The sequence below is a fragment of the Chroicocephalus ridibundus genome, chromosome Z, assembly GCF_963924245.1.
Source record: "Chroicocephalus ridibundus chromosome Z, bChrRid1.1, whole genome shotgun sequence".
In the NCBI taxonomy this organism is placed as follows: domain Eukaryota; kingdom Metazoa; phylum Chordata; class Aves; order Charadriiformes; family Laridae; genus Chroicocephalus; species Chroicocephalus ridibundus.
In genome coordinates this window covers 17,231,661-17,254,546 of record NC_086316.1, presented here as the reverse complement: position 1 = coordinate 17,254,546, position 22,886 = coordinate 17,231,661, and the positions used below count along the sequence as shown (strand labels likewise).

At 38.2% G+C, this 22,886-nt stretch overlaps 1 protein-coding gene across 5 annotated transcripts in view; it reads right to left on the bottom strand.

Annotated features, from left to right (window-relative positions):
* The window catches only part of AP3S1 (adaptor related protein complex 3 subunit sigma 1), a 42,744-nt gene extending 19,938 nt beyond the window's left edge, over positions 1-22,806 (bottom strand). For 4 of the 5 annotated variants that reach the window (XR_010069059.1, XR_010069060.1, XM_063320175.1 and 1 more), the window contains exons 1-5: positions 22,573-22,805; positions 19,196-19,287; positions 16,633-16,744; positions 8,501-8,572; positions 414-521 (exon numbers count right to left, since the gene is read on the bottom strand). Coding sequence is in view for 3 of the 5 variants with exons in the window: in XM_063320175.1 (XP_063176245.1) it covers positions 414-521; positions 8,501-8,572; positions 16,633-16,744; positions 19,196-19,287; positions 22,573-22,641 (453 nt within the window). In the remaining 2 variants the exon portion in view is untranslated. Of the gene's footprint in view, positions 1-413; positions 522-8,500; positions 8,573-16,632; positions 16,745-19,195; positions 19,288-22,572 lie in introns of all 5 variants that reach the window. The other variant, XM_063320176.1, reaches the window with a different exon arrangement.
* Between the last annotated feature and the right edge of the window lie 80 nt (positions 22,807-22,886).

Here is a 22,886-nt window from a genome sequence, read left to right as displayed (position 1 = left end):
TTGTGTTGCAGTATTTTTGTGATACTGAATATGCTGCCATTTATTTCATGCGCTAGAAACATGCTAGCAGACAGGAATATGTAGTCTTTGTATACACACTTTGGTTCTTTATCTAATTTCACTTGAAGTGTAATAGTCACCAGTCCAGCATAATAAATGCACTGGAAATAAAATGCTTTCTGTGAGAGAAAACTTTGAGAACTACAGAAGTATCTCAATAGCAATGGTGCACAATGCTATTAGATACAAATAGCAAAAACTAATCAGCAATAACTCTATGCAATTATTACTTATGAAAGGTACAATATCCTAGCCTAATGATACATTGTCAATTTTTAGCATTATAAGCAAGCAGCTGTATATAGTTTGCTACTGAAGGACAAACAGCAAACTACACAGTGCATCACACTTACCTCAGATTTCTCCAGTTTATTTTGAGCATCAATCTGAGTGACAATTTCATTCATGTTGGTCTCCAAAACCATTCCACCCATGACCATTTCGGCCAATATATTGTGGACCTAAAAAAGACCAAAGGAAAATTTAAAAATGCAAAGTGACCTACACAGATCTATACAGATGATACCTAGATTCATCAGTACAGGAACACATACGTTCTTTAAGTCACTTAATTGATGTTAGCAATTTATTCAAAACATTTGGGAACAAAGCTCGTAACTTGATGTTCATTTCTCCAGTATCTTCTTCGCTCGTAGTTCAGTTACAAACTCATCACTTTGGTTATTAATGCTAGAAGAAACTTTCACATTCATCTTTCTTTCAGTGCCTGTTTTCTAACCATGTTTCAGTGCCTGTTTTCTGACTATGGAGAAGAGTTCTAATTAGTATCAATAGTAGTAACAACTCTAAGGAGCAGGTTCTGCAAGACTAAACAAATTGCTCACAAATAGATGTGTAAAAACTACTTTGGGCTACATCTATGAAGGAAGAGAGACACAGAGGTCCTCACCCACCACTGGTACCAAGATTAGGCTTAGAAGTAGAATTAACATACCTGAGCTGACACATACCTGAACTACACCATAAACAGGGAGTCTTCAGCGTCTAGAACTCAAACTGAAGGACTACATAAGCCAGACAGGGACATTAGTGAAATGGATATGTCTAAAATCCCCATTCCTTGCAACTCTGATTTGGGATGTGAGCCCTGGTTCACGAACCTCTGCTTCAAAGTCTGTATCTGCACTTTATCGAAAGACTAATTGTTTTTAAAAAATGCTTTCACGTGCTTTCTAGTAAAAATCCAGAGTTAATATACAGAGTAATATATAGAGTTAATATGGAATAATGTATAATATTTTAATCCCATTATCATTCTTAAGACAAGGAACGTTTTATTACCTTTTCTGAAATAAACACATTGTACAATTTGATACATCAAAAGAAGTAAATCTAAATGAAACACTTCTAAAGATGAGTTGCAAGCAGTATATCAAAAACCACCACACTTCCCATTTGTGTGCCATACCCCAAAACAAAATTGAAGAAACCTTTCCCTGATAAGTGATTAGTGTATTTCAGTAGAAACTTACAATGAATGTGTTTGGAGAGGCTGAAAACAGCTCTTCCTCTCTGCCTATTGCTCCTGAGTAGAGCTTTAAGAATCAAATACTTATGAGAAAGATTAACAATCCTTAACGAGCCACTCTCTTAGTCCTGGCATATGTATATACCTTGTAACATACCAAGCTAAAAAGCATAATATAAAAGTGGTGCCAAAGAATTAATTCTTCTGGTTTGTTATTAAGTGAATTTAAAAGCTTTTTAGCATCACAATCAGAAAAAAAGATAAAAACCACGGTAATCTAACATCAATTTACTCAACACTGACAATCCAAACGCACTGAAAGATGTCACCAGTATTCACTTCTTTTACTGAAAAATTGTTTTCACTCATAACATAAGGAAACAGTTTATAGCTATACACAAACAGGAGTCTGTAAATACACTGTATGGGCAAACCTAAAAAACTCACATGTATTAGACTACATCTAGAACACTGTCTAGTTTGGGGCCTACAAGTGCAAGAAAGACATCAATGGAATGGAGTGAGTTCAGCAGAGGGACACCAAAATGGTTGGGGCTAGTGCATTCATCCTGGGCAGAGACGCTGGAGCACCAGGGGTTTTTCAGCCTGCAGAAGGGATGGTCTAACAGCACCTGCCATGCCTACAGGGGGCTGCCGGGGAGCTGGGCTCTTTCAGAGGGGCACAGTGGGATGGGTCAAGGACAGGAAAGGCTGGGACGGGCTGTAAATAAACCTTTCCCCAGGAGGAGAGGCATGTGGTGGCACAGGCTGCCTGGTGGCTGTGCAGGCTCCCTCGCGCCCTGAGCAGCTTGGTCTGACCCCATGGCTGACCCTGGCTGTACCAGGCACTTGCCAAGGTCTATAATTGAATTATCTTACCATCTTATGGTTAAAAACATGCTACTTCATAATGTGGAGAGAGTTTCACTGGTAAAAACAAATGCTTCAGAGCTAGAAACTTGCTCTATCCATTACAGGCAGAAAATCCAAATTTCTGGAAAAAGCCAGATGCAGAGCAGGAGGGACAATTTAAGTGTAATGTGTATGTCAGCAATATTAATAGTATCAAAAATGCTTGTATATATACATAGAACGTGCTGGGTTGGAAGGGACCTTTAAACGTCATCTAGTCCAACCCCCCTGCAGTCAGCAGGGACATCTTCAACTAGACCAGGTTGCTCAGAGCCTCATCAAGCCTGGCCTTGAATGTCTCCAGCGGTGGGGCCTCCACCACCTCTCTGGGCAACCTGTGCCAGTGTCTCACCACCCTCAGTGTAAAGAACTTCTTCCTAATGGCTCACCTAAACCTACCCAGCTCTAGTTTAAAACCATTGCCCCTCGTCCTATCACTACATGCCCTTGCAAACAGCCCCTCCCAGCTTTCCTGTAGGCCCCCTTCAGGTACTAGAAGGCTGCTATAAGGTCTCCCCGGAGCCTTCTTGTCTCCAGGCTTAACAACCCCAACTCTCTCAGCCTGTCCTCACGGCAGAAGTGCTCCAGCCCTTTGATCATCTTTCTGGCCCTCCTCTGGACCCGCTCCAATGGGTCCATGTCCTTCTTGTACTGAGGGTTCCAGAGTTGGACACAGTACTCCAGGTGGGGTCTCACGAGATCAGAGTAGAGGGGGAGAATCACCTCTCTGGATCTGCTGGCCACGCTTCTTTTGATGCGGCCCAGGATGCGACTGGCCTTCTGGGCTGCAAGTGCACAAAAGCTCATGTCCAACTTTTCATCCACCAGTACCCCCAAGTCCTTTTCCACAGGGCTACTCTCTATCACATCACCCCCCAAGCCTTTATTGATAACAAGGATTGTCCCGACCCAAGTGTAGAACCTTGCACTTGGCCTTGTTGAACTTCATAAGGTTTGCTCAGGCCCACCTCTCTAGCTCATCCAGGTCCCTCTGGATGACATCCAGTCCCTCTGGTTTGTCAACTGCACCACTCAGCTTGGTGTCATCAGCAAACTTGCTCAGGGTGCACTTGTTCCCACTGTCTAAATCATTGATGAAGATATTGAACAGCACCGGTCCCAGTACAGATCCCTGAGGGACACCACTTGTCACCCCTCTCCATCTGGACGTCGAGCCATTGACCACCACCCTCTGGATGCAACCGTCTAGCCAGTTCCTTATCCACCGAACAGTCCACCCATCAAAGCCCACCTTCCCTAGAGAGAAGGATGTTGTGGGGGACCATGTCAAAGGCCTTCCAGAAGTCCAGACAGATGATATCCATTGCTCTTCCCTTGTCCACTGATGCAGTCACTCCTTTGTAGAAAGCCACCAGATTGGTCAGACAGGACTTGCCCCTGGTGAAGCCATGCTGGCTGTCTCGAATCACCTCCCTGTCCTCCATGTGCCTTAGCATAGCTTCTAGGAGGATCTGTTCCACGATCTTCCCAGGTACAGAGGTGAGGCTGACAGGGCGGTAGCTCCCAGGGTCCTCCTTTCTACCCTTTTTAAAAATGGGTGCGATGTTTCCCTTTTCCAGTCACCAGGGACTCCACCTGACTGCCATGACTTTTCAAATATCATGGAGAGTGCCTTGGCAACTACATCAGCCAATTACCTAAGGACTCTGGGGTGCATCTCATCACGTGCCATAGACTTGTGTATGTCCAGGTTCCTCAGATGGTCACGAACCTTGTCTTCACTTATAGTGGGAGGGACTTTGTCCCACAGGTGCCTGTCTTGCGCTCCTTCAAATTGCGAGGCATGAGGAACAAGGCTGTCAGCGAAGACTGATGCAAAAAAGTTGTTGAGAACCTCAGCCTTTTCCTTGCCTGTTGTTACTAGTTTGCCATTCTTGGTCACCAGGGAGGGTACGCTTTCTTTAACCTTCCTTTTCTGGTTGACATACCTGTAGAAGCCCTTCTTGTTATTCTTAGCATCCCTTGCCAAGTGCAGCTCCAGCAGCGCCTTGGCCTTCCTGACCTCATCCCTACATAACGGGGCAGCATCCCTATACTCTTCCCAGGACACCTGATCCTGCTTGAACTGCCTGTGCAGTTCCTTCTTGCCTTTTAGTTTGACCAGCAGGCCCCAGCTCAGCCATGGTCTCTTCCCTTTCTTGCTTGATTTCTTACAACTGGGGATCGAGAGCTCTTGTGCTCTATGGAAAGCATCCTTGAAGATCTGCCAGCTCTGTTCTGCCCCCTTGTCCCTGAGGACCATTTCCCAGGGGGTCTTATTGACTAACTCCTTGAAGAGTCGGAGGTTTGCTTTCCTAAAATTCAGGGTCCTGACTAGGCTCCTCGTCTGGCACATATCCCTCATGACCTCAACTCCACCAGTGCGTGGTCACTGCAGCCCAGGCTGCCTCCAGTCTTGACATCCCCGATGACCTCACTTGCACTGGTGACTATGAGGTCCAGTATGGCATCCCCTAAATATATATATTTTAATAACATGTATTTTATATAAAAATATAAATAACATAATTTTTATAAAATATATGAAAATATAATAATATATTTTTACATAAGAATATTTTTATATATTTAAAAATAGGAAAGAAAAAATCATGTATTCATATATATGAAAATAGGACAGATGAATTCATTGAATTTCTAAATACAATGGTTTGGCTGGGCAGAGAATGGATTGAGAGCAGCCCGAAGGAGAGAAGCTCAACATGAGCCAGCAATGGGATGATTTTCTAAATAACAAAATAACTATTTTTTCTTTCTTTTTCATTGCAAATATACACTAAATTAACAAACACACACTATTTTCTCTACCTTTTCAAATTAAAAATTTCACTAATTATTTTCCTAAAGAAGCAAAAAGATTTCTGAAATCATTAAGTGGCAATGAAGCGCAAAATACACTTCAATGGTGTATTCAAAATACTGAAGTAAAAGGCAGAAAGTACATGGAATACAACTCTTACATTTATATTCTGAAAGCAACCAAACTGTCGGGAACATCAACTTTTCAAAATCTGAAATTGCCATTCTGCAATAATAGATTTGAGGGTTTGGGTTTTTTTTGTTTTTTTGTTTTTTTTTTTTTACAAAAATCAAGAGTGCTTCCTACTTCTGTTTCATGTGCTGTCTAAAAGTATGAATGCGTGCTTTAACAAATGTGGAGAAGGAACACATTAAGAAAAAATTCTCCCAGGAAGATTTCGCAAACATATTTTCTTCTCTTCAAGCTGCAATCTGATTATAGAGGGTCCACTGTTCTGGTCAGATAATAAACTCTTGGAACAGATCATGATACTCCCAGGGATATTTCAATAGGTGCCAAAAATCTTGTGGAAAAATAAAAGTATTTCCTTACATCTGAATGTATTCTAGTATTTTAGTTGATGCTTATGATAGCTTTCTATGATGTGTTTTCCATCAGTAAGTGTTACACTTCTGGACTCAGTGTAGGAATTGGTACAGGACGGAAATAAACCTCCTTCTCTGGAAAACATTTTACTCCTGCTATAGGAAATTTGTTTGCTTGTTTTTAATACAATTGATCTGTAAAAGAGAAGCACAATTCTCTCTCCCTGACACCCCAAGTTCTCACCTGCTACAGTGCATAAGAAACACTATCTCACTCCCACTTATATTCCATTCTCCAAATGAATTTCTAGTACTAGACCAATATTCTTCTTGAATAAGCATCTCTCTTGGCTCCAGGTTAATATAAGCCATCATTGGGTCCTGTATAATGATGGCTGCCTGATGAAGGTAAATGTTTCCTTACAGAAATGCCACATAAAATGCTACTAAGGAGACAACAGCTGTTGAGATTATATAGTTTGACTCTTTCACATGCTACATCATTTTTTACAAGAAAGATATTTCTTGGTTTTAGGCAGTTCTGGCAAGAGGACTGGAAGAAAGCCACCTTCCACAGCTCCATCAAGAACTGAAGACACAGATCAACTCTCATCCAAATCAATTAGTCAATACTCACTTTTCTCAACACCAGGCCACTCAACATGCAAATATTTGGAATGATTCACCTCAAACAGCTTCCACATGGAAGCATCCACTATAACTAAAATTCTGTTCAGACCAAACATCCATCAGCAGTTGCTGTTTTTCCCTACTGCACACTTGAAATCTATTAACAAGCCAGGCCAGAAATAGTTGACAAAAGAAAGTCAACGTGATGTAACTCAGAAGACTCAATGCATTTTGCTTCCTGACAAGATGGCCTTATCAGCAGTTCAAAGATAATTTAATGCTGTAATTTTCATTCTCACGGATACATCTTCCTGGTTTTTTTTCTTACAGAGCTACAAGAATACTAATGAACTTAAACTGTACCACATCAAATGTTTTGATCCTATGCTATGGTATAAAGTAAGTCTTACAAACCAATTACACTGGTGTAAAAAAAAAAAAAAAGAATGGAGATGGTATCATATTAGTCACAACTGCACAACTAATGCTACTGTACCGCTGACAGTAGCCTGGCATTACTGCAGTTTTCTGTATTGTATTCTTTTGTTGACTTACTCTTTAGTCTTATGCTCAAATTCAAAATTACTGCACTGTGTAATGCCAAATTAAAAAATTTTTTAACTCAAGGTTTCACTGATCTTTTATTTTGGAAATGGGTTACTTCTGCTAAAATATCTAATTAGTATTTAGGGTTCACATTTTCCTCAGAGGTTGAAAATTCTAGCCTAAACATTTAATGGGATTGCAGTCTTTTAGTAAATCAAATTGAACACCTTAATTTTAGCTTCCCTTTGACAAATAGTTTTCAAGAAGAAAGTATCATCTCGTATCCAATACAAAGTAAAACATTCTTCCAGAAATTTCACATTTTGAAGCATTTAAAAAGATCTTTCTCCTATAAAGTGTAAAAGACTACTTATTTTAAGGAATGCTACTCAATAAAACATGCTACAGAGCAACAGCTTCGATTGCATAGCAGCGGAAGTATTCTGCAGCTAAAGATAAAGATCAAACTCCTCGCCAAAAAAAGGATTGCAGCATTTAGGTTCTTTAAGCTCAGACGCCAATATATAAACCGCTCAAATCCTTTTGTACTTTAATCTGCCATTTTGGAAACAGTAAATGTGTTCCAGCCAGGCTAGAAATCGTAAGGACTAGTCATGAGCACAGTATCAGTTCAAACACCTACTCAATGTTATTTGCATTTCACTGTCTGGTCAAGGTACAAGTGTTTCTTCCAAAAGAACCTCCTGATTTTGAAACAAATTGAGTCAGTTCCAAATGGTTATTTCAGATACTTATTTTTCTTTTTAGTCCACTTTTAGTGATTTTTGTCTTAGTTTCCTTTCATGCCTTTTGCTGTTGATGCAAAAAGATGTTCACAGATGGGGAATGGTGACTGCACAGAAAGTAGCCATAAAATGCAACCGAAGGAATTAATTCTGTATATTCAATTCTCATAATTTTAGGTATTACACCAAGAGGTGCCAATGTCCTTATAATGAAAGATTACTACAGTAATAATGTGTCTCAAAATTAGACTAATATATAAACACTTGTTCCTCATAGCTAGAAATATTCAAACAAGATTGCTTCTAAATGTGCAAAAAAAGACATAACATCTCTTTGAGATTTAGAAGAGAAAGACCCACACAGCATTTAAGTTACATAATCATAGCATTTGAAAGGCAACTACCAGCCCCAACTGGAAAACCCCGTAACAGTTTCAGTTCTGAGTAATATAACACCTACATAAACAAAATAGAACAAATTATTTCTTGAAACTAAGGCCTAGTCTGAGAATATTCAGATGTCTCCAATTTGGCAATTATATATGCAATAACACTACACAAATCTCACACGTTATTTTATTTTTCCTCAGAAAGACATGTTCCACCATAGCTTTCAAGTCTTGAAAATAATATGTTGATAGAAACAGTCTAGATTTTACTAACAATAAAAGTAGAATCACTGTAGACTTTAATACCAGGTATCAGTTGAACCAAACATTTTACTTAACAAGAAAGGAGCTCATCACAGTACCTTGTCTACATGGAAAATTAAATCCAGTTCACAGACATTTTCAAAACATTTATCTAGTGTTTCCACAAATACCTGCAAAGAGGAAACAAAAAGCCAGAGGTCAAGATTTAACAGAAACTCAGTAGTTCCATTAGATGTGATGTTTAACAACAGCAAATACAGAAAATAAACACTGGGCAGATTTTAAGGCATTATAAGCATCCATAGAAATTATGTGGTTAATGTTATTATGTCAAGAGTATGTTAACTGTAGAGGGCAAAACTATATGCACAAGTTGGTTTATGTTATAACTCCACTAAAAGTCACACAGTTTTGAACAACAGTTGCACCTTGAAAAAACAGTAACATCATCTATGCTACAATTTTCTCAGCTGTGATTCAAAGCATTCCTTCCCATTTCATTAGAATGCAATTATTAAGCAACAATCAGCTAGTTTTTTCCATTATTATTATTAATTTTAATAATCCCTACATTGCGGGCATCTCCCAGTTAACCAGCCTACTGTTAACTTCGCCACACAGAGACACATGTGCAATGCAAACTGTCAGCATTATGCAAGTTTGTCAGCATTATTGCTTCCAGCAACAGTACAGCAGCTTTCACCTTGTTTAGACCTGTTGAATTCAGGCTGGACCGAGGAAAAAGGTAGCTGTCTTAACGTCACACATGCTGATCCTGTCAGGCATACCACCACATAAATTTAGAAAAGTCCAGCAGTTTGTACCACAGGAAACAGCCCCTCCCTGAATCTAGAATGCAAGTGCACAAAGCAGAAGAATCCAACCAGCTGCTGAAATTCAGCCACTGATGATCTCCGCCAAATACGGACTGTACATTACCCTGCTCTGCATACTTCTGTAACAGATTCCTTGGTACGTACTCGGTAGCCAGTTTTGGTACACTAAGAGCATCCTAGCCCCCATTTAGACTAGATAATGAAAAGATAAGTGTACTTGCACTCACAAAGCTCCTGAAAGTCAATCACCACGTGCTTGTGGTGAGTGCTACGAAAGACTCCAGTCTTGGGAGAGGTACAAGCACAGTCCCCTTTATGCAAGGGATAACTCATAGTGACTTAGGTGAGATGTGTCAAGACACTAAGTTAAACATATGCTTGAGTTTGAGAGCTTAGAGTCCTCAAAATTAAAAAGAATTTCTGTAACAATTTACAGATCATTTATTAATGACTAGTAAAAAAGCTGAAACTTGTGGGAAATTTTAACCTCAGCTTTATATGTTTCAAGGCTGTTCTGTCAAATATGCATTTAATAGTATTTATTAAGAGGTCTGTGTATGTAAATTATTTTTTTTCAATTTTAAACTCAAACCCCAAAGCAACAATACAGAAGAAGTTAAACACCTGGTTTTGATTCTCTTTTCAACATGATTTATTAATCCTATCTTAGTCTTTGAGAGGAACCAGATTTCAAAATGCCTAGGCACACAGAAGTAGTAATGAGAAATCATGTCCTGCTGACAAAAATAAAGTGGATAAGAGACCTGTTTCTATAGATACATATTTACGTCTACAGACCCAGTGAAACAGGTCTAGTTGGCATTAGCCACTTCCAGTTGTCTACCTTGCATATCAAGAAAGTTTACTCTTACTTCTGAATCCCCGGTCTCAGATCCTGCTTACACTATAAAAGAATTTATGTGTATACTTACACATATGCATACACATAAGTGTAAAAGTTTACACTATAAAAAAGTATAAAAGAAAAGAGGATCACACTCTGCTGTTGCTATTACTGCTATTATCAGTCTCCATTTTAAAGCCAAACTACATCTAACTGATGTTCCATGCACTTAGAACAAGGACTATTCTTTAATACCAAAATTCTAATTCATAACTTAAACTAGAAACATAGAGCATTTTCACAGGCAGACTCAAGACAGTAAGGCTCACTAACAACAGTTAAATAAGTAAATGAATATGCTTATGTTAAATTGTACTGAAACTAAGTGAAGCAGATCTTTTTTTTTTTCCTTCAAGTAGTTGTTTGTTTGTTGTGATAATAACAGTCTTCTTTATAGAAGGGAGGCGAGTAAACCAAAAACTTGTATGTTAAGCAGAACAAAATACACAGTTCACAACTACATGCGCCAAGGCAAATGACCAGAGACGTTCTCTTATTTCCCTTGTACCTTAGGAGAATGTGGTTACAAGGATGGTACTGTTTGATACTAGCTGCATGAAGATAGGAAATAGAGTGTAAACGTAACCTTTACCCAAAGGTTTCAGTTTCAAGAGCTAGCAGTTTGACACTATTTCTGAAAGAAAATAATATATTCCTCATATACATCACCAAGTTTGCACATGAATGCACATACTCAGACCTTGACATCCATCTAGTTCCTTGGAAAACAAAGGAACATGTTAAAAAAAAAAAACAAAACACCACCAAAACAACTCAAGAATCCTCAAAAAAGGCCCTCACAGATATGTGTATTTAGTAGCAGGATGTGTACCCCCACATCAACAACACAGAAGTTTTATTTTTGTGACCTTCCAGTAACTAGGGCTTCTTCTATAACAACACTTGTTTCACAGTTACAATGGTTACTTTTAAACCTTTACCCATCACATAGTGACACCATCACACACTGAATGAACTCCCAGATCTCTGCCTGCAACGCATGACCAGTAATGCACACAAATATTTTTTTAATCTAAGGGAAATCAGCTGGCACTGGTATTCTTCAGAGAGATTTTTTACTGGCTAAGGATTTCTCATGCAAACTTTCTCAATCTTCCACTCACAATGGAGAGTTGACTCAGAGTAACACCAGTACTGACAAGGTATACATCTGTTATGAATAACTGGTCTTTAAAAGCATTAGTCTACAAGGTAAACTAGATATTTTACACGAACATTCCTTGACCTATTTTAGGACACCTTCAAATAATCAATATGGTAAATAAAATTAGAGCCACTTTAATCGTAATTTTAGTTGAGAGCCAAATGAATTGCACACTATGGCAAGTAGCACTTAGAATATAAGCACTTCACTAACAGATGCTGCAGACTTGTAGATCAAAATAACCAGAAGAGAAAACAAACCAATTGTTTCAGGACGGACACACACACCCACCACACATCATTTCAAATGTACCTTGTGCTGTTATTGGAAAAGAAACATAAATAAACGAGTCAAATAGCAGGAAAATAAGGATGCATGTACAACGAATTACTAGCTCCCCCTTGTGCTTCATTTTTGAAATCATCGTCTTTCACTGGTCAAAGAAAAACCCATGCACATCTCCATGTAAGTAAACAGAAAAAAGAAAAAGATAAGGAAAAAAACCCACACCTTTCTTTTGCAGTAAATATGCTTTAATAAATCCAGATACACACTTGGAGAGTAAAGTATATGAATCAAAATACCACATTGTTTTTGGATATATACAAGCCAGGAGCTCCCTATACTCAGTAATATGTCAAAACATAAAACACTACCTTTACCATGAAGGGTTTATTAATCTCTATTGCAAATAACACAACAAAGGAATAAAACATTAATATTGGGAAGATAACAAGGCTAGCAGAAAAATCAGAACACTTAATCAATTAAATGCACCTCATGCTAGATAATGCCAAATACTAACAAAAGCAGGTAGAAAAAAAATTAAAAACAACAGAAGTAGCTCATCAAGAATATCCCATCCTTCTTCCTAGGCTAAACAGCAATGGCAAACCTTAAGACAGAATAAATTCAATCTGCCCATGGACAGTCGTCTCCTTCACTGCCTTTGACTGCTCAAATGTTTCTTGAGACTACAACTAGCACATAATAGTCTGATTATATAGCCAGTTCTCCAAACACAAGACTGGTTTCTCTTCTGCTCTAAGAGTGACCTTTAATAAGTCATCGTTCACGTATCATTGCAAGCATATGCAATCAACTACAGTGTTTCCACAGCATTTCTAATTCATAAATCCTTGGCACATCCGCTGCATTTTCCCCACACTTACCCTGGCATCCCAGTTTTCTTTCAATAATTTTTTTTTTTAAACTACTCACAGCTTATACAGAAAATGCCAAGATTACTGTGTAAGGGAAAGACTGTAATGTCCTGCCAATTAGTCAAAACAGAAGTGTGCTAGGCTTTTCAAGCAGACCTGCCAAGAGACTTAATGCATTACGAATAAGGCTTTTTAGGTCAAAATGCTCTTTTTCTTCTTAATTTCTGCTCCTTACTTTCCACCCAACTCTAAAATAAACTAATAGTGTTAACTTAAAATTAGTTAGGGATTTTTTCTGCCAAAATAGGTATTCAAGTCATATGCCTCTCCTTTTTTTATTTAATTAGCATAAAAGCATCTCTGGTCAGGATTTATCTTTAAGAACTGAGAAAAACGTCCTTCATGGACTGCACTGCATTTCCCATATGCATCTTACTGAACAACATTAATCTTGCAAGGCTATATACAACTTTTCACAGAAGACTGATCTCATAGATTTAGCTGCTCACTGAGTCAACATGTCTTGGAAGTACAGCAATGGATTAAAATTATAAAAAATGCCTAGAGTTGACATGGGCTTTTACGTCCATAAGATAGTTAGGTACCATTGTAAATGCTACTCCATTTTTCCTTATCTCAGTATACTGCTACTTATATTTTCTTATGTACTCTATTTCCATGCACTATAACCTTACACTTCACAGGCTAATAACAAGAGTCTAAAATAGCTACAACTCGTGATATAATTTACACTGAATCCAAACTGACTGCGAAACCTACCAAGCATAGCACAGATGCTGACCTATCTCCCAAAAGCAATCAACAGAATCTTGTGTTTGTATTCAAAAAAAGAAAGAAAACTGACAAAATTAACAGTCTGAATTTGCCTAAGGTTTTCATATACATCTAGTTGGAACACAAAGGAGAGTCTACGATTTGTAACACATACAGTGCATTCATTAAGCCTGAGCTTAATGAAGACTTACCTGTGATACAGTTCTGACCTAATGGTGATGCAAGTGGCCTTCACAGAAATATCTTAAGTATTACAACAAAACCTTTATGCTGAAAAGAACTGCAGACTGCCACATGTAATCTAATGTAGTTCTGTTTTTATTTATTCCATTTACAAGACAGAAAACCTAAGTGCTAGACTGAGTTCTAGGTTCATTTCACCAGTTTATTTTCATGAGATCATAAACTGTCCCTCTACTGAACTACTTATTTAAACAATTCAGTGTACGTATGATTAATAACAAACTCCAGATGACTTACTCTTACCTGTGCTGTCTCTGAACTATAGTAAACAAAGATGTATGAAAATGGTTCAACACTTCTCAACAAAAAACAAACAAAGCTTATTTGCTTGAGTAGACCTGTATGTGTATATATTGCCAGTCTGCGTTGCAGGTGGGGTTGACATGTAATAATAAACTTTCTGAGGGCATTTTTCCAGTGTAAGATACATTTAATTCTGATTATTGTTGCTAAGAAGATTAAACAGATCCTTTTCGTGAGCAAGACTGGAAGCTAAAAATGTTTAATTAATCTCTGTATACTTTCTACTGTAATCAAATGGTTGAATTACAATGATCTAGAGCAATGGGAATACTGGAACAGCTGCAGGTACTGTGGTGAGACTGTATTTATAAACAAAATCATACAGGTCAAAAAAATGAAAGTATTTCTATAAATAGAAATAGCATTTCTACTATTTCTGCTTCCTTTGAGTAATTATACTGGCATGTAATTAAACACTGGGGCATAATGGAAAAGATGTGTAATAAAAAAACCTGAGAGACTGAAATCCAAAGTACTTCTGGTACAAGAAGCAACACAATTTAGAGGAAAGTTTAACATCTCCCTAATTCAGAGCGTTTAGAGGCTATACAAATATAGGTGGTAGTAGTAAGCTCAAGCAATTTGCTTCAACACCTTAAAGTAAAATGTAGGTTACACTGTGTAACTGGAAATAACCAATGCTACTGATATGACATTTTTAATATACCACAATGAATAAAATCTTAGTTGAACTTGAATAGTGGCCCTGCAAAATAAAACAGATCAGACTGACTGACCTAGATAGTCTTTCCTATCTTTATTATCTGATTAAACATAAGATACTTATAATATCCACTTTATCTGAAAAACATCCCTAAGTCACATGAAACTTTAACATGCTTCTTTTTCACAGTTCATAAATATTTAAGCACTTCCAAGAAGACACTCTAAGCAACAAGTAACTCTGCACAATGAACTGCTAAGAACAGGTAAGGCCATCATATATCTCACTCAGCAACTTGTACTATTCAGCTATTGCAGACGGTTTTTCTGACCAAAGATGATGTAAGAATCTAGAAACAGTTTCCTTCCCTGCTATCCACACAGCCACTCAAAAAGACAATTTAGATCTAGTGACCAGAAGAGTTAAACGCTGAAGAGGTGTTCTGAACACTCAAAGGTGACTATGAGAAGCTATTCAACTCCATGAAAGGTCTGCAGGGAAACGTGAGGCCTTTTAAGGCTCACAGTGCTTTCTGCAGTGAAATAATCAATAGATACAGGCCCGTGACTCAGGATACCATAGATTTTACTTATGAAGTAAATAATTTCTCTTGATGTGCAAGCTTTTGAAAGGCTTAACAGGAAGAGAATCATACATATACATATCTGAGACCCATCTTACGTAACGACATACATCACTACATGGTGTGAAACTGTTTTTTGCCACATCTGGCTACATGAACAATCAACAGTGAAACTGTTTATGTGCAAATTTTAAGTTGAAAAATCATTGGTGTGATCGAAATTGTCTTGACATAAGAACGTTCACGTTACCAGACATGATTTTTGTTGCTGAGTTGATACAGACATATTTAACAGTTTAAATCATAAATGCTGTATTGGGAGGCTTGCAGAAGACATTGTACTCGATGAGTTAAGAGATCTTGAACAGACGATGTCTGCTCTACTGAGCTTGAGAAGCCTGTATCTTATTAGTGTAATCTATAACTTATAACGTCTTTGGGAAACATGAACCGTAGGTGGATCAAGGAGTGGAATGTATTGATCCTGACCAAGAGACCATTGCATGTTTAGGAGTTAGTGATCCATATAACACTTGACCTGACTAGGAACAGACCTGTGCTGTGCTGCACAAATTCCTCAGCTGCAGGATGAACTCAACCAGCTCACTGTAAAAGAGGAGCCTGCAGGCAGCGCCCACTTGGTACCAGTGATTACACCCACCTACATGGCCTTGCCTGTACCTCAAAGTCCAGCAAGAAGTTCTCATGACAACATCCTTCAGGAATAGAGTTCTTTTTTTATGAGGAAAGTATATAACTGCTCAAAGGTCCGAAAAGTGAGAGCTTTTCTCCGTGGACAGAATCTGCTCTGCACAGCACAACTGGGCTCCATTGGATGCTGCATGATCACAGGATGCCCAGCATCCGAAGGCATGTAATATTTTTACTGTCTACATTCTTCTTATTCTGTTTTATTAAACAGTTATATTATTAAGCCCTTTTTTTGTCAAGGCTTTCCTATTGATATCCAGAAAGAACACGTACCGGCTCTTTCTCCTCATCTGCGTCCACCCAACGCCCCCAGTGGCAAACACATGCTTAGGGCAGCATTTGCACTCATTTTCTAAAGTACATCTGGCAAAAGCTCATAAACCACAAGGGCTTAATCCAAAGAGGTTTTGGATGTGTTAATCCATCAAGTATTTGTAGTCAATAGACATACATATATATGTGTGTGTGTCTGTGTGTGTATATACACACACAGAGCTTTATGTATAAAAGGTTCTCATAACAAACTTGTCTAGCGAGTGTTTGAACTGCACCATTTTTACCTGCAGCTAAAACAAGGCTTTGAAAAGCTGCAGCAAAAAACAGCTGCTGATTTGTTCAGTAGGTTCCAAACAAATTGTTCCCTTACTTTCTCATCAACTTGGGAAACAACTTTTTCAAAGACAGTCCGGAAAACTGCAAACAATCTAAAAGTAATACTCAGCACTTTGGCTGTGTTCACAGTATGAAAGCCACCTTCACTTCCAAATATTACAGAAAAAGACACAGCTAAATATTGACATTCTAAGATAATTCGAAGTAAAATTCCACTTATCAAAAAAGACAGCGCAGCAAAAAATACTTACTTGTATAAGGTCTAAAATGCCAAGCTCACTTTCTGAGGAATCAACACAGAAGACAAAATACAAGGTAGCATAGTGTCGGTAAATTAGTTTGTTATCAGATCCACCTATTAATCTAAATAGGAAAGAAAACATGAAAGCTTAGTTAGCATTTAAAGATAAGCTGGGAAAATCCTCACAGTTATTTCAGTTAATAAGAGGCCTATTGTTAATGGCTGGCGCTTTCCAACAATATCACAACTTTTATTTTGTGATATAATTATAATGGAGAATAGTAAGTAACAAACCAGCCAAAGTTACGTTTACCACACAAGCACCGTTATTGTTATCCATATGGATAATAATTACATCAACATATATACCTTTTTATTAGAATCAATTCAAACAGCTCATGCAGTTTCAGCAAAAAAAATAGGTGTTAAATGTGCTTCCATTACACGCTACTAGGCACCATACAGGGATTAATCTACTTTACAGATTAACAGAGAGTATGCCTCTGAATCCTTCCCTGCCGTTCTCAGAGGAGCATCAACAGAAAAAGAAAACTATAATGCAGACTGGCATTTACATAACAGGAAAAGCCTTAAATCAGGCTTATGGTCTACTTAGTAACCATGTAACACTCTTGTGCTATAAAATTTTTGATATCTTGAGAAATAAGACTGTACTACAACCAAAAGTTTGTGATGCAATGGTAAAGTCACAGAAGCAATTAAATTTTTATGGACTCACTAATCATCAAGTTACTGAACAAGAACAGAAGAGGCCTAAACAGGTATTTCCTTCCACTCTTCTGTTACAGCCATTGCAAAGAAAGTACATAAATCATAAAAAGAGATGTTCTTCAGATCACTGATCTTTACTTTGAGCTGTAGGAGGCACGCTCAAATAGAAATGAAAATATTTTGTAGTGTGAACATACATGGCTACAAACGTTATAATTCTCCCTTAATTCTCTACCAGAACTGAATCACCTGTTTGGTGTATGATAAATCATTCCTTTAGTATCTACCTTTAACACAGGGAGAAAATACGTCAACAAATAAAAAGAATGAGAAATCTTTAAGGTCACTTTTGCTTAAGCATATTACTTTGCATTAATGCTTGGGTCAGGGGAGGGGGAACCCTTTGTTCCTCAAGAGCATGAACAATGTTTAAGAAGTATCAGACAAAAATATTACAAACAAATATGAAAATGGAAAGAAATGGCAATTAAAGTTTCCTCTTTTGTGCTTTATTTACCCAATTCTTTCAAATACTTCAGTACACAGAGTTAGTTTATATAAACTGTTGAGGCCTTTGGATAAATCACAAACTATAAAGTGATCCCTGTCCTAAAAAAAGATACTGAAAAAAAATACTGAATTGAGCAGTACGAAGAAAGACAGAATTACATCCTCTGTCTTAGGGGTTTTTTTTTTTGTTGCAGAGATGTGATTTTTTTTTTTAAAAGGCTCCAAAATGGCTTATGTCCTTCACTTACAGAATTCAAGCCAGCATGCCTCCAGCTTGAAATATGTCCAAGGACCTAACAACAGAATCACCAGCTGAGTAGTTGGAAAAGAATTATTTTGATTTAAAAAATAACAAAATAAAAAAATCAGGAATCACCTTGATCAGAAAAAAAGACATCATAGCTGACAGGGTACAGCAAAGCATTTAACTGACTCTGCACACAGACAATTTAGGCATTAACATAATAACTTTCAGTAACCAGCAGTTTCCATAATTTCAGTATTTAATAGGCTGTGACAATCTCTATGTTTAGACTGGAGATCATGAGTTTGCTCCATCAATTATGACCCCTTTTCCTAGAAGGCGGGTTTGCAACTATTTACTCTTGATGACAAATATCTCAAAATAAAACACTTTTCCGTTTCAGAATTTCTTCTCTTCAACTAAAGCAAGACCATACTAAAAAAACAACCAAGGTGATTCAAGAAAGAATCTAGAGACAGAAGACATAAGTCTGGCTTTCCTCCTACCTTGCTCTACCCCTTGTTTGAAACTGCATTAGCTAGCACATTTAAAACCTTTTTTTATTTTTTTCTTTCTATAGCAAGCCTGAACACTGATAAAAAGGCTGAGGAATCCTACTACCAGAGGCTGTCCACTCAAATTTTAGGAGCTCAAGCTACAAAATATTTTCATTTTCTCAGTGGGTATGGCAAATACCAATGCCTCTTCAAATAAGGCCAGAAATCTTTAGCTTGATTATAAGGAAACTGGTTAGGTATGATCTGCCTGTTTCTTCCCTATTTGTGTCTGAAACAATTATAGCACTAGATTGGCACTACGGCACTGCGTCAGTTACAGCATTAGAAAAAATTTGGTTTATTGCCTAACTCATTTTGATACATACATATATATATATACACACATGTATGCTTCAGTTAGTAAAGAATATGTATACCTGGTGCATCATGATATTATTCTTTGTGTATTAAAATATCTCAAGTGACATGGTACTTACACTACAACTGTAAAAACAGTTATATTACAATCAGCAGTAATAATATTTGCCAGCCAATAAGCATTGGGCATTTTTTTCAAATATGATACTTACAGTCCTCCTTCTAGGAAATTACAGACATTTTCATCACGTTTCGATACTAAATGGAAAGTTTCTCTGATAATTTGTTGTTGCGTATCTTCACTCTATGAAAGAAAACATATTTTGCTATGAAGTTAAAATGAATTAATTAACAATGCACAGTACACACAACTAATAAATAGAACACAAAATATATCAGCACCCACAAACTACCTACTTCTGAAGCCTTAAATCTGCTAATTAACAGGCAGCATATTGTTTCTGTCATTTCAACCCAAAAAGATATTTTCACAAGTTAAGTTGCAGAAGAATACCTTGCTGAGAAACAACTGTGAAAAAAGTGATTGTTTTTAAGAAACTGCTAAAAAAACCCAAACCACCAAAAAATAGTTTCTGCAAGTAAACAGGAAGCCTTCTTACCTATTCTGAATTTTCCATATCTACACCATAGCCTGAACAGCTACAGACATGCTTTGAAACTACTTTCACCCATGAACAGTGTGGGGAAGCAGCCTCAAAAGCTTGAAGGGGGTGGGGAAGCTAAAAATCCCACAATACATAACTTTTTCAGAAATAGCTTAAAATGCAACGGCATTATAAGCAACAGCTTCTCCTAAGCCATTAACTTTCCTTCTATCAGATCAGAAACATCACTTCCGAGTTTGAATTCGCTTGACTCTTGTGGAGTCGCAGCGGGGACTCCATCATGCCTGCACACTTACTTTTGCTACCCTTCCGAACAAGCAGCATTTTTTTTAACAAGGCTGCACTTTCATAATAAAAAAAAAATTAGACACAATTCGTAAAATCCTGCATTTGTTTTATAGCACAGAACCCTAAAGTTATCAAGTACAGACAGCTCCTATACCTGCTCAAGCACGTAAGTCAGCATTTTAAACCATTATGTGAACAAACACTTTAAGCAAAACTAACTGGTGCAAGTATCTTAAAAGTTTTTTTAGCTAGAACAGTGAAGTACCCTGAATGATGGCTAAGCAAACAAAGCATGGCATTGGTTAGCATTCATCACCTTAAATTCATGTGTTATTTTACAGAAAATCTCCAGAACCCACAAAGACCACAGCAAACAGCTCCAGCAGAAGTAAACTGCTCCATAAAACACAGAAAGTGCAGGTTCCTCTGCTTCTGTATTATCTGTTCTTTAAACTATGCCTGCCTTATTCGACTGTAGTTATCTCAGTTACTTCCGCCATATTTTCTATGGTAGCAGGAAGCAGACAATGTGTCTTTTTTCCCTAAGAAACAGAGATACTAAGTATTTAAAATAACTTGTTTAGTTGTTCAGAAACTTATTTTTAACTTTGAAATGATGGCCACAGATCTATATTCTGAAACAAAACCATGGCACATACGTCTTCCTATTTAATTGCCATGAATTGTTACTTTTCTGTCTAATTGCAAAAGATTAACTTCATTTTATGCAGTAGAAACTCCATTCTCATATATATCAGGGAAAAAAAAGTTACACACATTTTATAAGTCTTGGTACCATGAAGCAAACAAATACATCTTTCACAGATCAGATCAAATTAATTTATCTAGAACACGAGATGCTTCCACTTGGAGAAAGAAAAAAAAAAAAAAAAAGAGATTTGCCTCCAATATCAGTTCAAGCAATATTAAAGCATGCAAAAGTTTCAAAAAGTCCATAAGTAAGCCTGTCTTACTGAAGTCGCACACAAAAAGATAATCAAGACAATTGCACCTGTTTCTGTGCACCACAAAGCTTTAATGAAATCACCTAATGACATAATTTCTTAGTTTCATTTGCTATTCACATTTTCAAAATTTCAAGGTGTTCTGTTTATAGAGACATATTACCCTACTTTAAGCATTGAGGATTTGTTCTAATTTCAGTTATGAAGGTAGTAGAGCAAAATGGAGTTGACAAGAAAAATCTGGTATTCTCCTGCCATTCACTCCTCTCTGTCTCCTGCATCCTCCCCCTCCCAGGACTTTGATTAAACAACAGTAACAGAAGACACAAAAATATAATTACATTTGAATAGAAAATAAGAACTGAAGTCAACTGTCTGACATTAATGCAAGTTTTGTATACCTTTCCAAAGCCTTTCATATACCTATTTAATTGTTACCTCAACACAGACAGGGAAAAAAAAAAAAAAAAAAAAAAAAGAAACTTCTTTAGTAAGTTACCATAGCTCTGCAATAGAAGCTACCAAGAACAGAGTGGGGATGCACAGAAGGGGAATGCTTATCAATATGTGTAGGTGAGAATATTCAATTTTAGTTTTTAATTTAAAAGTGGTAAACAAAAAACATCTGCTTGGTAACCTAGAACTTGTGAGAAAGAAGAAAACAGGTTCACAAATGTGTATTAGAATTTTCCAATGTTGCTTTTCTAAGGAGAAGGGATCAAATTCTGTCATCCATAGCAATGATCTGTATCAGTTACACTCCTTTAATTAAAAGCCTGACAGTGCAAACTGAAGTGTCTGGGTCATCGTTTCTGCTCCGAGATGTAGAAGAAAGATACATCCTTTCCAATAAAGTTAAATATGACTTCTGTAATAGCCAAAATTGCAAGTGAGTATCCCCAAATCTGAGTAAGTAATAGCACTAATGAAAAACAATATTTTGTTTATAAGATTCCAGGAAGCATCAGTTGTTTTCTTGTGTTTTATTGACCAAGGGCAGCCCAAGTGGAGCTTAGCCTATTGGTTAGAAAACACAGTACATGCCCAAAACATTACCTTAAATTCTCCTATCATTGAATTAAACCAACTGTTTCCACATTATTTCTTAATTCCCTGCAGCTGCACTTGCTTTCATTCTGATCGTTTGTGCTGCATTTTCAGAGCTGCTTTGCTACTTGCTTTCTCCCAAATAAAAGAATATACTATTCCATTTCATTATATCTCTTTTTCATGTCAACTGCAATATTTTAGTACTCTGAAAGCTTCCAAAGGAAAAGCCTCTGCTTATTGAACCTATGAGTCCCGTAAAACTCATCTTCCCAACTCTAACACCTCTGCCACAGCATGGAGACAGGCAGGGCGACATCAGCGACGCCAAAAGCCAGGATAAATGGCACAGCAGAGCTCGGAGCATGGCTCAACAGCACGGCAGGCCTTCCACGAATAAGCTCAGAGAACCGTTGAACGAGACTCCCCTTCCTTCACCTTCAGCCCCCACTAAAAGACAATCTCCTTTTCTGGGAAATCCCCTTTTCCTTGCGGACGGCTCTTAGAAGGTCTCACCACCCTCCATCTTCCCTCGCCCCAACCCCAGAGCAGCAAAGCCGGCGGCTTCCCCCGCCCCCGCTTCTCCGAACCGCCGGCCCTGAGGAGACCCCCGCCGCCTCAGACGGCCGCCCGCCCCCCCCTCAGCCGCCGGCCCGCCCGTACATAGCGCTGGTAGAACTTGGAGAGCCGCGGCTTGCCGTGGTTGTTGAAGATGAGGATGGCTTTGATCATGGTGGGGCGGGAGGGCGGCGGCCGCCGGGCTCGCTGCCTTGCGCCCTCCTCTTCCTCTTCCTCTTCTTCTTCTTCTTCTTCCTCTTCCTCCTCTCGTCCCCTCCCCCGCCCTCGCGCTCTCGAGGCGGCAGCAGCCGGTCGCGCGCACCAGCCGTTAGCGGCGTGAACGGCCGCCCCCGCGCACGTGACGCAGACCCTCTCCCCCGCGCCCCGTCACCTGACGGGAAGACGGTGTCCCGTAAGGG